Source organism: Bidens hawaiensis, unplaced genomic scaffold (assembly GCF_021521415.1).
Source record: "Bidens hawaiensis isolate Kalapana, Puna unplaced genomic scaffold, B.hawaiensis_p1.1 tig00001236_1, whole genome shotgun sequence".
NCBI lineage: Eukaryota > Viridiplantae > Streptophyta > Magnoliopsida > Asterales > Asteraceae > Bidens > Bidens hawaiensis.
In genome coordinates, this window is record NW_027491070.1 from 75526 (window position 1) to 93171 (window position 17646).

At 43.2% G+C, this 17646-nt stretch overlaps 1 protein-coding gene across 2 annotated transcripts; it reads left to right on the forward strand.

Moving 5' to 3' along the window:
* The first annotated feature begins 10578 nt into the window (after positions 1–10578).
* LOC143568127 (auxin response factor 5-like) lies at positions 10579–17387 on the forward strand. Of its 2 annotated transcripts, none has more exons than XM_077054361.1 (13): positions 10579–10829; positions 11587–11705; positions 13217–13315; positions 13673–13729; positions 13807–13965; positions 14164–14248; positions 14323–14413; positions 14491–14655; positions 14727–14849; positions 14944–15019; positions 15097–16719; positions 16790–16980; positions 17063–17387. In XM_077054361.1, the coding sequence occupies exons 1-13, from the start codon at positions 10775–10777 to the stop codon at positions 17211–17213; spliced, it is 2994 nt and encodes a 997-aa protein (XP_076910476.1). In that variant the 5' UTR covers positions 10579–10774; the 3' UTR covers positions 17214–17387. The 2 variants fall into 2 exon arrangements, with proteins under 2 accessions (XP_076910476.1, XP_076910484.1); XM_077054369.1 differs by having other exon boundaries at positions 13810–13965.
* Positions 17388–17646: the final 259 nt, after the last annotated feature.

Below are 17646 nucleotides of genomic sequence, written 5' to 3' on the forward strand. Positions count from 1 at the left end.
CAAGCAAATCTGGTGACTTCAAAAAAGGGGGGAGCGACCACATCGCGACACCTAGGATTTTTGGGTTTTCATTTATATATATTATAGATTTTATACTTCTTACATGTAGGTATAGATTATATACATAAAAGCTATCACATAAATTTGTTCGTATATTTTCAGTTGTGTGCCATTTAGTTATACATAGTGTAGATTATACATACAAACGAACAAATCTTCACATGCACATACACTCATGATATTCATGCGGTTTGTGATCGGAAGGGTTTGATTCACGTTGCGTGCTAACCAAGTGAAATGGAAAGTATTTCTGAAGAGGTAGGTCCCAGCAGAGCCCAGTTGGACCCGCAAGACTCACCTCAAAGAGGGACGTCTGCGCAGTTGGACCCGCAAGACTCACCTTAAAGAGGGACGTCTGCGCAAAGACCAACTGGATCCGCAGGACCCACCACGCTCAGAGAGATGACGACCTTACGCGCAGTACGCAAGCTGTTCCCGCAGGAAAAGCCTCCCAATTGTGACGTACCCCGCCTGTTCCCGCAGCTGCGGATACTAGCCATCAGGGAAGGCTACCCGCACTAATAGCAAGGCTACACGCACAAGGCACTAACTCTTAAATAATTCAGTAATGTCACCTGAAGAAGGAATGAGCAAGCCGGGAATACTCCCGCCCAAAGCCGGGAATACTCCCGCCCAAATGAGCCAGTCCGTACGCTCCTGGAGGATCTTTTGTACTATACCTGCCAAGGTATGGACAAAAGATCTGACCAAAGCAGCGACAGCTCACTGACAACAGTACGACGAGCAGCACGCTCTAGTACTTAATGTCACTATCAGCCGCTGCCTACTCACCAACCCTTGTCGTGGCACGTACATAGCCTGAAATTGGTGGAAAAGGAATAGTACACAGCCGGCCATGTCACTATCAGCCGCTGCCTACCCACCAACCACTAGCATGGCACGTGCGTAGCCCACAGTTGGTAGAAAAGGAATATTATACAGCTGGCTGTACCTTCTTGGACACCTACCTTCGGCTATAAATACTCCAACACCTTGGAACGGTATCATTATCTTGTATCTTATCTGCTCTAGCTATTTCTCTTAATATACACTTATATTCAGAGCAATCTAGTCTGATTCTCACGCCGGAGGGTGGTCACAAGGAGGTACCCCCCCTTCTCAGTGACGAGCTCACGGTGTCTGTTTTGCAGGTCATCAGAAGAATAACCATCTTTGCCGGACCTAACCCTCGTGGGAAATATCTATTTAACCCCCAGATTATCCGTAGTCTGCTGGGGTCACTTAGTGTTTCTTCATTGGCGCCATCCGTGCATAAAAGCTAGAACTTATTCTTTTTCAGTTTTTTCAAAACTTCTGGAAAGATGGTTAAGGTTACTCCGGTGCCAAGGCCAGCGAGTGACCAAGAAACCCCGGTAACCACAACCCCAACTACTGGGGGGAACACCGGCGAGTACACAAATTTTACGAACACTACCCCGGTTACCCAAGCCGGGGCAAGTGCAGTAAATTTTACGAACACTACCCCGGTTACCCAAGCCGGGGCAAGTGCAGTAAACAATCCTTCACTGGGGTTCACCGATACCCAGTTGGAGAGACGACAGACGAGGCTCCCCCGCCAAACACTTGATCAAGTTAAAGCGTGGGCGGAAGCACGTCAGAAAGAATTCCAAGCTGAGTTGGATGAACGCTTACGTTCACTCCAACAGGCTGACGAATTCGGAAGTACTCGACAACAGCTCAACATGAGTAATGAGGGCGAGTATGATGATGGGGAAGAATCTGACAGTGACGCAAACCCACGCCATAGGGCGAAAGGGAAGCGTAAACAAGCAGATTTCCACAGAAGAAATTTTGGAGAAACCTTCAAACCAAGGAACGCGGGTGGAAGCCCACGTGACTTCTCTAAAACCTTCAGACCAACTGTTGCAAATGCGGGAACGTCTAAATTTGCAAGGGACATTGCGGAAGCAATTGCCCCGAAAAGTGCCAAACAAATGTCCAACATAGGCACATATGATGGTATATCTTACCCAGACGATCATTTGAACAGATTCATAGCGGGGGCAACCGTCAGCAATTGGACGGAACCCACGTGGTGTTACATGTTCCAAATGACGCTTGTTGGGTCAGCCATAGCGTGGTTTGACCGTCTACCGGTCCACCACATCTACGATTGGGCAGACTTCCAACAGAAGTTCAGCCAACACTTCAGTCAACAAAGAAAGTATACCAAAGAGCAATGGACGATCCTCAACTGCATCCGAGAGGAAGATGAGTCTTTACTAGACTTCATCACTCGCTTCAACTCAAAGAAGCTGAGTCTGGGTACCATAAGCGAGGATCTTGTTCGCGCAGCTTTCATCCAAGGCGCCGAATACCCAGAGCTTATCCGCACATTGATGGGTAAAGACGGCATGCCATCCACATGGGATGCCATCATGACAGCAGCTAAACGCTTCGCGGAAACGGAAAAGCAACTGGGTAGAGATCTTCCCCAGAGCACAAACCTCTACACTCAGAAAACAAGAGAAAACAACGTCCTTACCGCCAGATTAAACAAAAAGAGGAAGCTAGGTATTTGGCAGTCAAGGGTAAACTTTGACACCTCATCCGGCTCGCACCCTCGGTTAGGCGGAAAGGATAACATGCAGTTGTCGAACCGGAACTCCAGATGGACGCCACTCACCAAAAGCGTCACCGAGATATTCGCCACAGAGAGGCTCCCATGGCCAGAGGCTCCAATTATCCGACAGCGTCCAAACGCTGATCAAAGCAAATCCTGTGACTTCCACAGGACAAAAGGCCACACCACCGAGGAATGCGTAGACTTGAAGAACGTCGTTGAAGCATTCGTCAGAAATGGGAAACTCACTCACCTCGTGGCGTAATGGACGTTAAGCAGGCTAATGCGTGTAGAACCACAGTCGGGGAAAACACGGATGAAACTGCAGCTTCAATGTTGGAGACTACATACTGCGTAAACAACGAGATTCCGAACCAGGTGCATATCGGCTCGGAAGGCTCGATGACACCCCCATCCCAAGAACATGGAAGGGAGCTCAATTACACAGGTTGCATGTAGATCAATTCCAAACTTGTAAAGAAAAGGCCCAGAGCCACTTCTAATGGAAATGATTCTCCTTATCACATTGACGCTGATGGTCTTACATTTATACTTATGAACTTTCCACACTGATATGCCGGTATTCACCGCATAAATAAGTGTGAAAAGAAGTCGTTGCGTGTGGACGGCGGCAGAACCCGCATAAACACAAAAAACGGCAAAAATTTCTAAGAGATGAGGACAACCTTCACGCAGGTCAGTTATAGGTAAAGTTTGGTCATCCCACTAAATGAAAGTGACGGTCCTACCCGCACAATCATGATAGAGGAAACTGAACATTAACCTATTGACAACCGCGCGTCGAAAGGTTTAACTTATTCAAAACACTGATATGCCGGTATTCACCGCATAAATAAGTGGGGAAGTCGTTGCGTGTGGACGGCGGCAAAACCCACATAAACACAAAAAACGGCAGAAATTTCTAAGGAAAAGATGAGGAAAACCTTCACGCAGGTCAGTTATAAGTGAAGTTTGGTCATCCCACTAAATGAAAGTGACGGTCCTACCCGCACAATCATGATAGAGGAAACTGAATACTAACCTACTGACAACCACGCGTCGAAAGGTTAACTTATCCAAAACACTTGGAAAATTGCTAAGTTAAACTAAAGTATGCATGAGCGAATCATATATTGTTTATGAGGCAAAACAAGTGCCAAATTAAGCTATAATATGCATGAGCAAGTCATATAACGTTTATAAAGCAAGTCATCCAGTGAAAGTGACGGTCCTACCCGCACAAACATTTATATTTCATAAAAAATTCAAACATTACAAGAATGGCCAGGTATCTACCCGCCTACAGAAATATAAATCTATCCTAACGGTGGGAAGGGATCTCAAGGTTCAAACTTCAGGACCACTCCCTCCAAACCCACTTGAACCCGCACCATCAGTTGGCTGGGGCGGTTCAAGGAAAGTCTTGAGAATGGTTAGCCCATCATCAGCAGCAGCAATTTCGTTCACCTTCTCCACCACCGGATGCGGGAAGGCAGCATACTGGTTCACTGCTTGGTCATAGGCAGCTTCAGTGTCCACGTCATAAAGAGGGAAGTTGGAAGGCGGGATGCCCTTCTCAACAAACCCCAGACCAAGCAAGAAACCAGCCTTTTCCCCATCCTCATGGGAAGCGTTGAGGGCTGCGCTCATGGCATCGTCATAAGATGTGTTCGTGAAGATCCGATGCACAACCTACAAAAAAAAATATATATATATGTATCAAAAACTTTTCTAAGTATAAAGAAAAGCGTAAAGACATTATGAAGCTACGCATACCTGCGAAAACGCTTCTCGTAGAAGCCATTCCTTGGTAATCAGAGTCTCCTGGAGGGCAGCTTGAGCTTGGTCACGGGCGCGTTCGGCTTCATTTTTGTTAAGGTTGGCAAGCAACACTTCCTTAGCAGCAGCCTCTTCAACGCCCTTCAGCTTACGCTCAGTGTGGTCAAGCATACCCCTCTGATCCAAGATCTCTTGTAGCTTCTTGGCGTCTTCCATGGCCAAGGCATCATGAGCCTGCTGGAGCCTCTCTATTTTGGCTTTAAGATCCGCATTCTCGGCGCGTAGAGGCTCAGCAACAGCTTCAGCTTTGGTGGCCCTCTCGGTCGCATTTCGCGCAGTTTCCTTAGCCAACCTAAGCTGTTCGTTAACAGCTTGGGTAGCCTTGGAACGGGCCTCGAGCCGGGCCTGAACTTCAACCTCGAGGGCCTTGAAGGCCTTTTCCTTCTCCGCAGCAAGGGCGGTAAGTCTCCTGTTCTCCTCCCGGATAGCCCGCGCCTGAGCCACTTCCTGGCTACGCGCCGTCTTTAACTTGTCGTTTTCACGACAAAGCAACTCGACGCGAGGCTGCATCCGGGCAAGGAGAATCCGAAGCTCGTTCGTCAGCCTACCCTCCTGGTAGCTAGACATAGCTTCCCCCAACGCACCACTTGGGGCTGCGTAACGTGCCCACTCGACGCAGTCCACAGCCGTCCGAAGGGTTGTTCCCCGGCGGATGTTCCACCGTGGAACATACACCTCATTGGAATCCGACACTGTAAAAACAAAAACCAGTTAGGAAAAGATGATACAAAAAAAGGCCAAAATAACCCTACGCACCTGTAGGGTCGACAACAGGCCGGTAGCCGCCAAACCCATCACCCGAACCTAAGGGATATCCATCCAAGAGGTCAGACAGATGGGAAGGAGGCAGAGATTGGCTAGAAGCCCCAACGCTGAACATACCTGATGGACCGGCCGGGGACGAGGTAGTCGCCGGTGCCGGAGGCACGGTTGAAGCCGCCGCGGTAGAGACCATCGGAAGTGAACTCACTGGAGGTGAACTCACAACCGAGGTCGCCGCTGCGGAGGAGCCCGCAGAAAAAATCACCGCCGGCTCAGTGAAGGATGCAGTGAATATGGCACTGACAGCCGGCGGAGATGACGTTACAGTTGGAACAGTTGCCTCAACGGGATGAGCAACTGAACCAATGCTGTAAACAGGCGCAGCTGCCTGGGTCATCGCCTCGGGTAGGTTGACCAAACCTACCGTCGTGGGTCCAGAACTGCTCCTTCCCGCATCACTTTGGAATGCGGTTACATCCACGCCTGCATGAAGACAAGATATTAAAAACAATGACGAAAAGAATTGCGGGTAAGATAAATAAAAAGTACTTACTCGTTTTCTTAATCTTGAAGGTTCTGACGGGCGGGGACGAACCCGATGGAACTGGCCTCTTCAAGCCAGTCACCGTCGTAGAACTTGGTCGCGCGGAGGTGGCAGCTGTCTCAACCTCCGAGACAGTTGTCTCGCCACCACCAGGGTTCCCCGCCGCCTCCTCACTTTCGGTCTCTGAGTCAGAACGGTTCCCCTGATCGGCAGTGGAGGCAACCTTCGCCTTGCCCTTCACGCCGGCAGCTTTCTTCTTCCTCACGAAGAAAGGACCATCTGCGGATTCCTCATCAGAAGATGACAAAATTAGAGAAACTCCAGCAGAGGTTTGAGCATGAAGAGGGCGAGGGTTAATGAAACCCTTACCTGGCCGCGTGGCGGTCAGAATTTCGTGGCCTGGCGGGTAGACCTCCACAAACCGATCCGCCGTTTGCTCCAAGATGGGCAACTCGTTCTTGTCGAGAGCACGAGTACCCAGCCGAGCGGGACCACCGCTCTCACGCGGTTGCAGAAGCGACTACAAGTTGTTCCCCTCTGACAATAAACAGAAACAGTTAGAAGAAAACCCTAAATCAGCAAAAAGATATGAAGCATACCGTAAGGGATAGAGTTCAAACCGTATTCGAGGACGATGGGAATCTGTAGCGCCTCTGCCCCAGCATCCTTCCATACCCAGCTCATCCCAAGCATCACCATCCCAGACTCCGCAAAGCGGTAAACCGGAGACTGGATCCGGGAGATCTTGGTAAACCATTCTGCCTCCTGGTAGTTGGAGGCGTGAAGGTTCGGGAGTGCTCTCCCGTTCTTGAATGTCATCGCTATGGGGACGACACGGGCAGAGATATAGAAGAACTCCCGCTTCCAAGACCGAAGACTGCGCTCGGTAGCACAGATCTTCAAACCCTTGATCCGAGTGATCAAGGTGTACCAGCCCTGGATGCACCTCCAGGAGTAGAAGGTCATCAGGCGGTCGACGCGGGGCTCAACGCCCAGAATGTGGCACACCCATTCAAAGTGGCGAACCTTTGCAATCGCCATCGGGTGCACCTCCGTCAAATGTACACCGTGTTTCTCCAAAACACGGTACACAAACTTCGTCAATGGGAACCTGAGATTCCCATAGATGAAGAATGCAGCATACACCCCTATCTTGCCCTTGGGGGCATCGTACACCGTCTGGTGAGACTCAGGAAACTCAGGCTCGAAAGGCTCGAGCATGAACTTCTTGACGATGTACTGATAAAGGTCGACGGAAAGAGCACACTGGCACTCGCCAGCAGTACTCTTATCGTCCTTGTCAGACGCGGACATCGGGTTCTCAGGGTATACGTCGGACTCCTCGGCAGTAGCCTCAGGATCACGAATGGAAGACATATTTTGGAGGATGGAAAGAAGAACGATTTCAGGAGAATTCTCGACAAAAGTTAGAGTATTCGCCGGAAATCGCTTAGAAGAGAAAGGAAGTGAAACTGTGAGTTGAGATGCATCCTCTCCTCCCTTTATATACTCATCGCAATGAATGCGATGAATTTAATGCGGGAGAGAGGGAAAAGCGCAGGTGCAATGAAACTATGACACCTGGAAAAAGCAAGCTGGCAACAGCTGTCGACAGGACGCGCGCCGTAAACTTCGCGCCCACGCGCCCGAAAACTCGCGCCCACGCGCCTGAAAAAGCGTCTGGAATGACCATATACTGTCACGTCGCCATAACTTCCTGCACGTCCTGAAACTGTCAGAAGAAACCGTCGGACGACACTAACGTCCCTTCAACAGTTTGGACTGTTCTTATCCTTTCACCAACTCTTCGAATTTCAAAAAGATTCAAAAAGATTCAAAGATTCAAAAATAAGAGGGAATATACCCCCTTACCTTGGCAACCAAGTAACTATTAGACGAGTGCGGGTACAGTGTCAAGGCGAAACCCTTCACATACCTAGCACCCGCAGGGAATTGAAGCCAAGAATACCTTGGTAACCAAGTAACTATAAGACGAGTGCGGGTACAGTGTCAAGGCAAAACCCTTCACATACCTAGCACCCGCAGGGAATTGAAGCCAAGAATACCTTGGAAGTAAAGTAACTATAAGACGAGTGCGGGTACAGTGTCAAGGCGAAACCCTTCACATACTTAGCACTCGCAGGGAATTGAAATCAAGAAGGATCTTCTGGGCCATGCTTGTGGAAAGGGAAATAACATCCCCGCAGAGCGGGAACGTTGAGAACTAGACTGTTTGAAGCTCCAAGATGGAATTGGTTGTTTAACATAATTGATCACTATGTCTAAAACTACCAAAACCCCGTGGAGAATCTACACAAGTGAAACTCAACGCTCCTGACTTGCGAGGAGGTTACACACCTACCCGCATCATACCCAAAGATCAAGCAGAAAAGTCGGGAATTTCTGCACGTGACATTAGGAAACCCGCGGGAAGAATCCCCGCGGAGAACCTTAAAACTAAACCTTTTTCAAAACCCCTTGCTTAAGTCCAAAAGTTCACCTCACTTATTAACAATTCATGAGAAGAACATTGGACTGGGGGGACTTGAAGAGGTAGGTCCCAGCAGAGCCCAGTTTGACCCGCAAGACTCACCTCAAAGAGGGACGTCTGCGCAGTTGGACCCGCAAGACTCACCTTAAAGAGGGACGTCTGCGCAAAGACCAACTGGATCCGCAGGACCCACCACGCTCAGAGAGATGATGACCTTACGCGCAGTACGCAAGCTGTTCCCGCAGGAAAAGCCTCCCAATGGTGACGTACCCCGCCTGTTCCCGCAGCTGCGGATGCTAGCCATCAGGGAAGGCTACCCGCACTAATAGCAAGGCTACACGCACAAGGCACTAACTCTTAAATAATTCAGTAATGTCACCTGAAGAAGGAATGAGCAAGCCGGGAATACTCCCGCCCAAAGCCGGCAATACTCCCGCCCAAATGAGCCAGTCCGTACGCTCCTGGAGGATCTTTTGTACTATACCTGCCAAGGTATGGACAAAAGATCTGACCAAAGCAGCGACAGCTCACTGACAACAGTACGACGAGCAGCACGCTCTAGTACTTAATGTCACTATCAGCCGCTGCCTACTCACCAACCCTTGTCGTGGCACGTACATAGCCTGCAGTTGGCGGAAAAGGAATAGTACACAGCCGGCCATGTCACTATCAGCCGCTGCCTACCCACCAACCACTAGCATGGCACGTGCGTAGCCCACAGTTGGTAGAAAAGGAATATTATACAGCTGGCTGTACCTTCTTGGACACCTACCTTCGGCTATAAATACTCCAACACCTTGGAACGGTATCATTATCTTGTATCTTATCTGCTCTAGCTATTTCTCTTAATATACACTTATATTCAGAGCAATCTAGTCTGATTCTCACGCCGGAGGGTGGTCACAAGGAGGTACCCCCCCTTCTCAGTGACGAGCTCACGGTGTCTGTTTTGCAGGTCATCAGAAGAATAACCATCTTTGCCGGACCTAACCCTCGTGGGAAATATCTATTTAACCCCCAGATTATCCGTAGTCTGCTGGGGTCACTTAGTGTTTCTTCAATTTCTTATGTCCCATGATGGTCTTAGACTAACACACAAGAAGGTAGTGTATCATGGGCATGGACTTGCCACGGTTGTATCCATAGTGAAAGGTGTTTGGGGATTTTGATCGGGCAATAACACAAAAATAGCCACTAGGGTCCACACAATATTTAACCGACATCTTACACATGAAGAGCTAACAAACACCCTAGGCGGCTATAGAGGAGCTGGACTGGAATTGACTTTTGTGTAGCTGTGAAGTGGGTAATCTGGCTCTCTCTTAGCCGTTGCGGAGCCAGCTACTCAGTAGCCGGAAAGTATATTAGTCAGCCCCCATGTAGCCGAGTTAGTCCACATGTAAGTTGTTGGATGGATATTGTATGGACCCAAGTGTTTTCTTGTATTATTTTGTGTCGGCTACACGAATGACTCCTATGTACTGTTGAATGAGCTTAGTTGTTAACCTCCAACTACGTCTTCTTAATTTGCTTATTTTTGAAAATCAAAAAGCAATTTCCTATTTTGAGAAGATTTTTGATCAACTTGACTTTTTTTTGAAGATTTTCCGATTAACCAAATTTCTGTACAATCACAATTCACAACACATTTAACATAAAGCTAAATGTATAATGTATGCTTTATGGTATTCTATTGTCCTCATGTCAATAAAGTGCAACTTGAAGAAAATACATGACCATCGGTCGCCACCATTTTATGCACAAAACAATGTTGTATAAAGCATCAACAAGAGCTAGACGAACACGACCATTCACAACACTATCGTATAAATCTTTATCAACATATAGAACACTGTTATACATAGATTACCCAATATAAAATTATATTAAAAGATAAAAAGGACCAACATTCCTTTTAAACCTAGCATCGAATAGGACTTAACCGTCATCATTCACACGATTGATCTTACAAAACAAACCAGAATAGTAATATGTTTTAAACCTTAAAACACCAAATTATTGAAATAACCTCCTTCATCTAGTCAACCTTGAGAGGCCCCCCTTCCTTTTTCTCTGGCAAGTCTCCCCACAATATAGAAAGAGATATATATAAAGATTGTTTTCACACATAAAGATTCAGACAAATACATACACATTTTCACACGCCTTTAGAGATTCAGATACATACATACATACAAACAAAAAATAGCTTATAGAGAGAGAAACAAACATATAACATTATATTGAATATTGAAGAGAGTTAACAAATGTGCAGCAGCAGCTAGCATTTGGTCACTGCACTATTTCCTCCCTTATTAATTAAAGTGCTTCCGGTATTCATATTGTCTCCTTTCCACCTTTTCCGGCACCTTTTTTTTTTATAAATATTATTCCGTCTTTTCACCGTCTCCGTTTTCGGCGTGTTTTATTCGAAGAATAAAATCTCCGATGGATCTCCGGCGGTTTTAGTGTCGGTGATTTGAACTACGAGCAAATGAAGATGCCGGTAACCAGTTCCGGATCGATTTTAGCTGCGAATCCTGGCGAAGGTCAGCTTAACGAGTTCTTTTTTATCGAATCGTTTTCTGACCAATTGTTAAGATGTTCATAGGAGGCTATGAACATCTTAACATGTCGTAATCTGTCGGAAAAACAACTGACTTTATTAGGAATTTTAGCAGTTATTTTTCCGACGAACTGTGAAGATGTTCATAGCCTATAAAACAATAGGCTAGGAACATCTTAACATGTTAGAATCAGTCAGAAAAATAACTGAAATTGTTATGAATCATAGCAGTTATTTTTATGACTGATTAGTTGTAACTTCAATAACGTAAGTTGCTATCGAATCATTTTCCAAGGAATTGTTAAGATGTTCATAGCCTTTTTTGTAACATTGCTATGAACATCTAAACTTCTAATTGTATCCCTGGGTAAGTTGTTAAATGTTTATAGCCTTGAACATAGGCTATGAACATCTTAACATGTTGTAATCAGTCGAAAAAATAACTGAAACTCTTATGAATAATATCAGTTATTTTTCCGACTGATTCCGGATAATTCATTAAGATGTTCATAGCCTAGAACAACATAAAACATAGGCTATAAACATCTTAACATGTTGTAATCAGTTGGAAAAATAACTGAAATTGCTATGAATAATATCGGTTATTTTTTTGACTGATTTCGGATAATTTGTTAAGAGAACATCTTAACATGTTGTAATCAGTCGGAAAAATAACTGAACCCGAACACGATTACAAAAAGTTAATAATAACTTTATTAACTTTTGTATAACCGAATTAGGTGGAGAGAAGAGCAGTATAATTAACCCGGAGCTATGGCAAGCCTGTGCCGGACCTCTGGTCAACTTACCGGCGGCTGGGACCCACGTCGTTTATTTTCCTCATGGACACAGCGAACAGGTTCTATTCTACGCTTTTTCTTATTTTTTTTCGCTATCCTACGCCGGGAGAGTCTAACGTGAGCCGAATCTGTAACAGTTTATAGGTTTCCGTCATTTTCATTTTAGTGATTCTGTTCTCACTTGTACAGTTGTACAAGTATTGATTGATGAGTTGGGTTTGTCAGTTGTACGGTACAACTTTTTACTGCCAAAAAAAGAGGAAAGTTATAAATTTGTAAGATGGAGATTAAAAAGTAAAAACCTTTTTTGAGGCACTTTTGATAAAAGGAAAACCCCCTTTTTTTTTCCATTTTTTAAGATCGTAACATGTGAGAATATGATGACGTCTATATGTGTACCCGGTTTTAGAAACGCACGTAGTCACACGTATTACAGTTAAGGTGAGTTTTGGTGAAAAGATAATGCGGGACCCCAACCTTCAGCTTACTACTTTTATAATCGGGTTCGTGCTGACGATTGGTAGTTGGTTAGAAGAAAACACTTGTTTGTTGTTAGAGTCATAAAAAGTTAATACCATTCCAGGAAATGGGTGCGTTTTTATTTTAGAACCACATAAAATAGTTGTACATGGTGCATTGATGATTTAGTGATAGATAGAAAGATAGCGGTATCGGGGCTGACTGTTACAAAACCAACATACTTTATGTACTTTTTTTTCCTGAAAGTCCTTTTTACAATTTTATACAACATTAAAGGCCCTACACGTGTTAAATTTACACAGAGTTGTATTTTTTTTACTTATTGAACTTTCTGTATTTTCTCATAAATGCCCTCCTCGTGTTCAATGTTCGTCTTTTATTTTCCATTTTTTTAATTAAATACGTTGATATAACAAATAATCTTTCAATAATTGTACAATAAAAATACACGAGCGTGGATGGCGTACCTCAAAATAAAATAAAAAAAATTCAAACATATAAAATGGTTTGCATAATTAAAAGTTGTTAAAAAGTTATAAACAAATTATTTTTTATCGCTTTTATAATGTAGTTTGTCAAATAATGTTTTCATGATTTATCCGATCATATTTAAGAGATATTTCTTTTTTCAAATTTAACATTTTAATGAACTTTTAAGATAAAAACCAGAAACAGAGAAACTACGTTGGTTTTTTATATGCAAAATGTTTAATATTACGAGAAAAAAACCGAAAGTTACGAGTTTGGCTATATTTATAATTTCATATAAACATTTATATTCTATTATTACAAATGGGTGGTGAAGTATTGTTGAAAATAAATTAATGCTTGATCTGCTACAATGCACATGTTATAGTGATGGTTGGTGAAATGGAACTATCTTCTCTGCAACTTCTCTTTGGTCTTTACGACCATAGGTTCAGCTAATGCAAGTCTTGATATCTTTTGGCCTTTTTGATACATAAAACTACAAATATATTATATGATGATTATGATATTATTTCTTTAGGACCCACTTGCCATTTCCTTCTGACATTCAATAATATTTGATTATTATACATGATTATAATACATTAATACATGTTTTCAGGTTGCTGCATCTATGAAAAAGGATGTGGATGCTCAAGTTCCAAGCTATCCAAATCTTCAGTCAAAATTGTTGTGCATCCTTCATAATGTCACGTTGCATGTACGCTGCGCCACTTGTTAATCATTTGTTGTTTTAAACAGTGTTGTAGAACTCGCTAGGCGCTGGTCGGATGGTGCGGGAATAGAGATTAATCGGATTGGAATTTTTATAACTTAATATAAAAGTTTGCATAAATACTTCAGTGTTCACATAAACAATTAAACGTAAATATAACACATCAATGAGAAAATCGATAACTGGGATTAACCAATTAAACTAAGGTCCGGTTGCCTTTTAAAAAAATATGATTTGGGCTGACTGGCGATTACTATATCAGTTGCATCGATTAGCTGAAAGTTAATCAGTAAATACGAGTAACTTCTAAAACCTTGTTACAAAAATATTTTTTTTTTCCAGGCTAATACAGAAACAGATGAAGTATATGCTCAGATGACACTCCAACCCGTTCCTTCGGTATGGACTTTTGTAATTCTTCACCGGGCTAAAATTTTGGTTACTGACTAGAATTCATAAATGTTTATATTAATTAGCAGTTTGATAGAGAAGCATTATTGAGGTCAGATTTGTCAATGAAAGCACACAAGCCACACACAGAGTTTTTTTCCAAAACTTTGACAGCAAGTGATACAAGCACTCATGGAGGCTTTTCTGTTCCTCGTCGAGCAGCCGAAAAAATCTTCCCAACTCTTGTGAGTTCAACTTTCTTTCAGTAGACTTCAGTTGACTTTTGAACCAGTCAACCCATTTGACCGGTTTCCTTTTATTTTTTTCTAATTCTACCGGTTTGACCCGTTAGAGAAAAATCTTAACCTGAATTAACCCAATCATAAAGTTGGAAAATTTGTGTTTTATTTGATAACAATCAAGTTTTCTTGATTTTTTCGTAGGATTTTTCTATGCAACCACCTGCACAAGAGCTTGTGGCCCGAGATTTACATGACAATGCATGGACGTTTCGCCATATTTATCGTGGTAAGTAATAAAAATAACATCTAAAAAAATATTTTTTGTATGTTGAAATAAACATATCATTCTTCAAATTTCAGGTCAACCAAAACGTCACCTGCTCACAACCAGTTGGAGTCTGTTCGTTAGCGGGAAGAGGCTTTTTGCAGGAGACTCAGTCTTGTTTATTAGGTGATTCCATGACCATATTAAAGTTTGTGCACCTTTTATATATAATATGATTAATATCTGATGTATTTATATAACAGGGATGAAAAACAACAGCTTCTATTGGGAATTAGACGCGCTAACAGACAACCAGCAAATTTATCATCGTCAGTTTTGTCCAGTGACAGTATGCATATTGGAGTATTAGCTGCTGCAGCCCATGCAGCTGCAAACAACAGCCCTTTTACTGTGTTCTATAATCCAAGGTATATTAAATTTACTTTTAAATAATATTCGTTTGATCGTTTCAAATTTACTAATTTTTTTTTTAAAACAGGGCGAGCCCGTCAGAATTTGTGATCCCGTTAGCCAAGTACTATAAAGCAGTCTGCAGTAACCAAATCTCTCTCGGCATGCGGTTCCGGATGATGTTCGAGACTGAAGAATCGAGTACGAGAAGGTAATAATATTTTAAAACATAAATATATTCGCTTTCTTTCTTATTGTGGTTTAGCATTTTGATATAAATACTTTAGTGAAAAAAATTATTGCAGGTATATGGGTACGATTACTGGTATCAGTGATCTCGATGGTGTTAGATGGAAGAACTCACAATGGCGTAATCTACAGGTATATATATTTGTTACTTATTGCTTGTGTTGGAATTTTTGGGTCAACTAAAGTGTTGACCACTGTAATCATTTTAGGTTGGCTGGGACGAGGCGACTGCTGGTGAAAGGCGTAACCGTGTATCGATATGGGAAATAGAGCCCATTACAGCTCCGTTTATCATCTACCCGACCCCACCTTTTTACCAAACGAAACGACCCCGGCAGTTTGGTGATGAGTCAGCGGATCTTGATAACATGTTCAAGAGAACAATGCCGTGGCTCGGTGAAGATATGTCTGTGAAGGATCCGGGTCTGAGTTTAGTACAGTGGATGAACATGCAGCAGCAAAACCCGTCTTTGGCTAATCAAATCCAACCGGGTTATATGAACCCGTTGACCAGCCCGGTTGTTCAAAACTATGGTGGACCACAAATGCTTAATCAGAATAACCTTCAGTTTAATAGTATCAATAGTCAACGGTCAACGCCTGCCACGACAAACCCGTTAGCCATGATGATGCAGCCACAGCAGTTAACCGACCTGTCCCAGCAAACGGTTAGTCAAACTCTGGTCAACCAAACACTAACTCGGAACCAAATTCAGTCTCAAAATATTCTTCAACTTCAACAACAGCAGCAGCAACAGATGATGTCTGTCAATCAAAGTCAAAGTCAAAGTCAACAAAAAATCCAGTTGCAGTCTCAATTACCCGATCAGCAATATAGTCAAAAGCTGCAGACACCCGAGAGTCAGGTTCAACTTCTACATAAGCTTCATCAACAGCAGCAATCGCTTTTAGCACAACAAGGACAACATCCAATCAACCAAATTACGGAAATGCCGTCTCAACCACCTGCCACGTCACTACCTCAACAGATGTCGAGAAATAATAACGACCCGAGTCTTAGATTTTCAAATCTTTCTCAGCAACCAAAGCTTCAACAGGAGTTGTCAGGTCAGATAACGGGGCCCGCCATGATGACAGCCAATCAGCTCTCGACAAACGGAAGCAGTTTACTGACTGGAAATGGCAGTGACGATGTTCCATCGTGTTCCACGTCACCATCAACCAATAATGGTCATAACGTGGGCCCGTCTATGACCAATGGTCGAGTTCCAGCTTCCGCTCATTTAATAAATACAAGCGGTTTGGAGACAATATCAGCATCAACTAGAAACTTTGGTAAAGATTTGCAGCAAAAACAAGATATGTTGAATGTATCCAAGATTCAAAATCAAGGATTTTTAGCTCCACAAACATACTTGCAGCAGCAGAATCTCGGTGGGCCCCAGATGGATTACTTGGACAGCTCATCATCAGCTACTTCAGTCTGTCTTTCTCAAAATGATGTTCATTTGCAACAACCTCATCATAACAACTCAAACCATTTGTCTTTTGACTCGCAACCGTTGCCTTTTAGAGACGCAATCCACGACGGTGAAGTTCAAAACGATATCCCATTTGGAGTAAACATGTCATCGTTTATTCCTGATCCTTTGATCACAAAAGGAATGATTTCAAGTTACGAAAATAATAATATTCCCGTTAAAGACACTCAACCCGAACTCTCGTCGTCTATGGTCTCTCAATCGTTTGGAGTTCCCGATATGACTTTCAACTCCATTGATTCAACTACCATGAATGACGCCACTTTATTAAATAACAGTGTATGGCCCCCACCACCACAACCGTTTCAGCGATTGCGAACGTATACCAAGGTACTGAATCATTTCCTTTTAGGCCATTTTTTTATTTGACTTGTTTAACTCGTTTAGAGTTGAAATGTAGGTGTATAAACGAGGAGCAGTTGGAAGATCAATTGATATTAGTGCATATTCAGGGTATGATGAGCTTAAACAAGACCTGGCCCGAAGGTTTGGTATCGAGGGTCAACTGGAAGACCGACAAAGAATTGGCTGGAAACTCGTTTACGTGGATCACGAGGGTGATGTTCTCCTTGTTGGGGATGATCCTTGGGAGTAAGTCCACAATTTATATTATTGCAACAATAATGTTACTTTTCGTTAATCGTATGTTATTAACTTATTATTTATTATACAGGGAGTTTGTAAACTGTGTAAGATGCATCAAAATATTATCACCGCAAGAAGTTCAGCAGATGAGTTTGGACGGGGATATTGGCGGCAGCAATGGTGGTGTTGGTGTTGTTCCGCATCAAGCTTGTAGCAGTTCTGGTGGTGGACAAGTGTAAACATTGTATCGTCTTTCCACTTACGTTTAACGTCTAAGAAATAGGCAGCTATCGGCCCATTCGTGTTCTTATTAATTCATGAATGGGTTGTTAATCTAGTTGTTAAACTTAATTTATGTCTAGTTGCCATGTTGTATTAGATAATTGAGCTATTGAAGGCTATTTATGGTAAAATATATATATATATATATATTCATATTTGATCATCCAAGTGTATACAAAGATTTTGGTAAATGTATTTTATTCAAACTCACAAAAACTAATTCTATGCATGTATTGTATTATGTAACGAGTACTTAAAAGAGTACGAAAACAAATAAACCGTAAAAGACAGTCATACATATCATCGGTCTATATCATTTCATTTTCTAGTCTACAAAATCGATGATGAGCGTAAAAAACATGTCATTGAACCCAAACGCAACACGCTTAA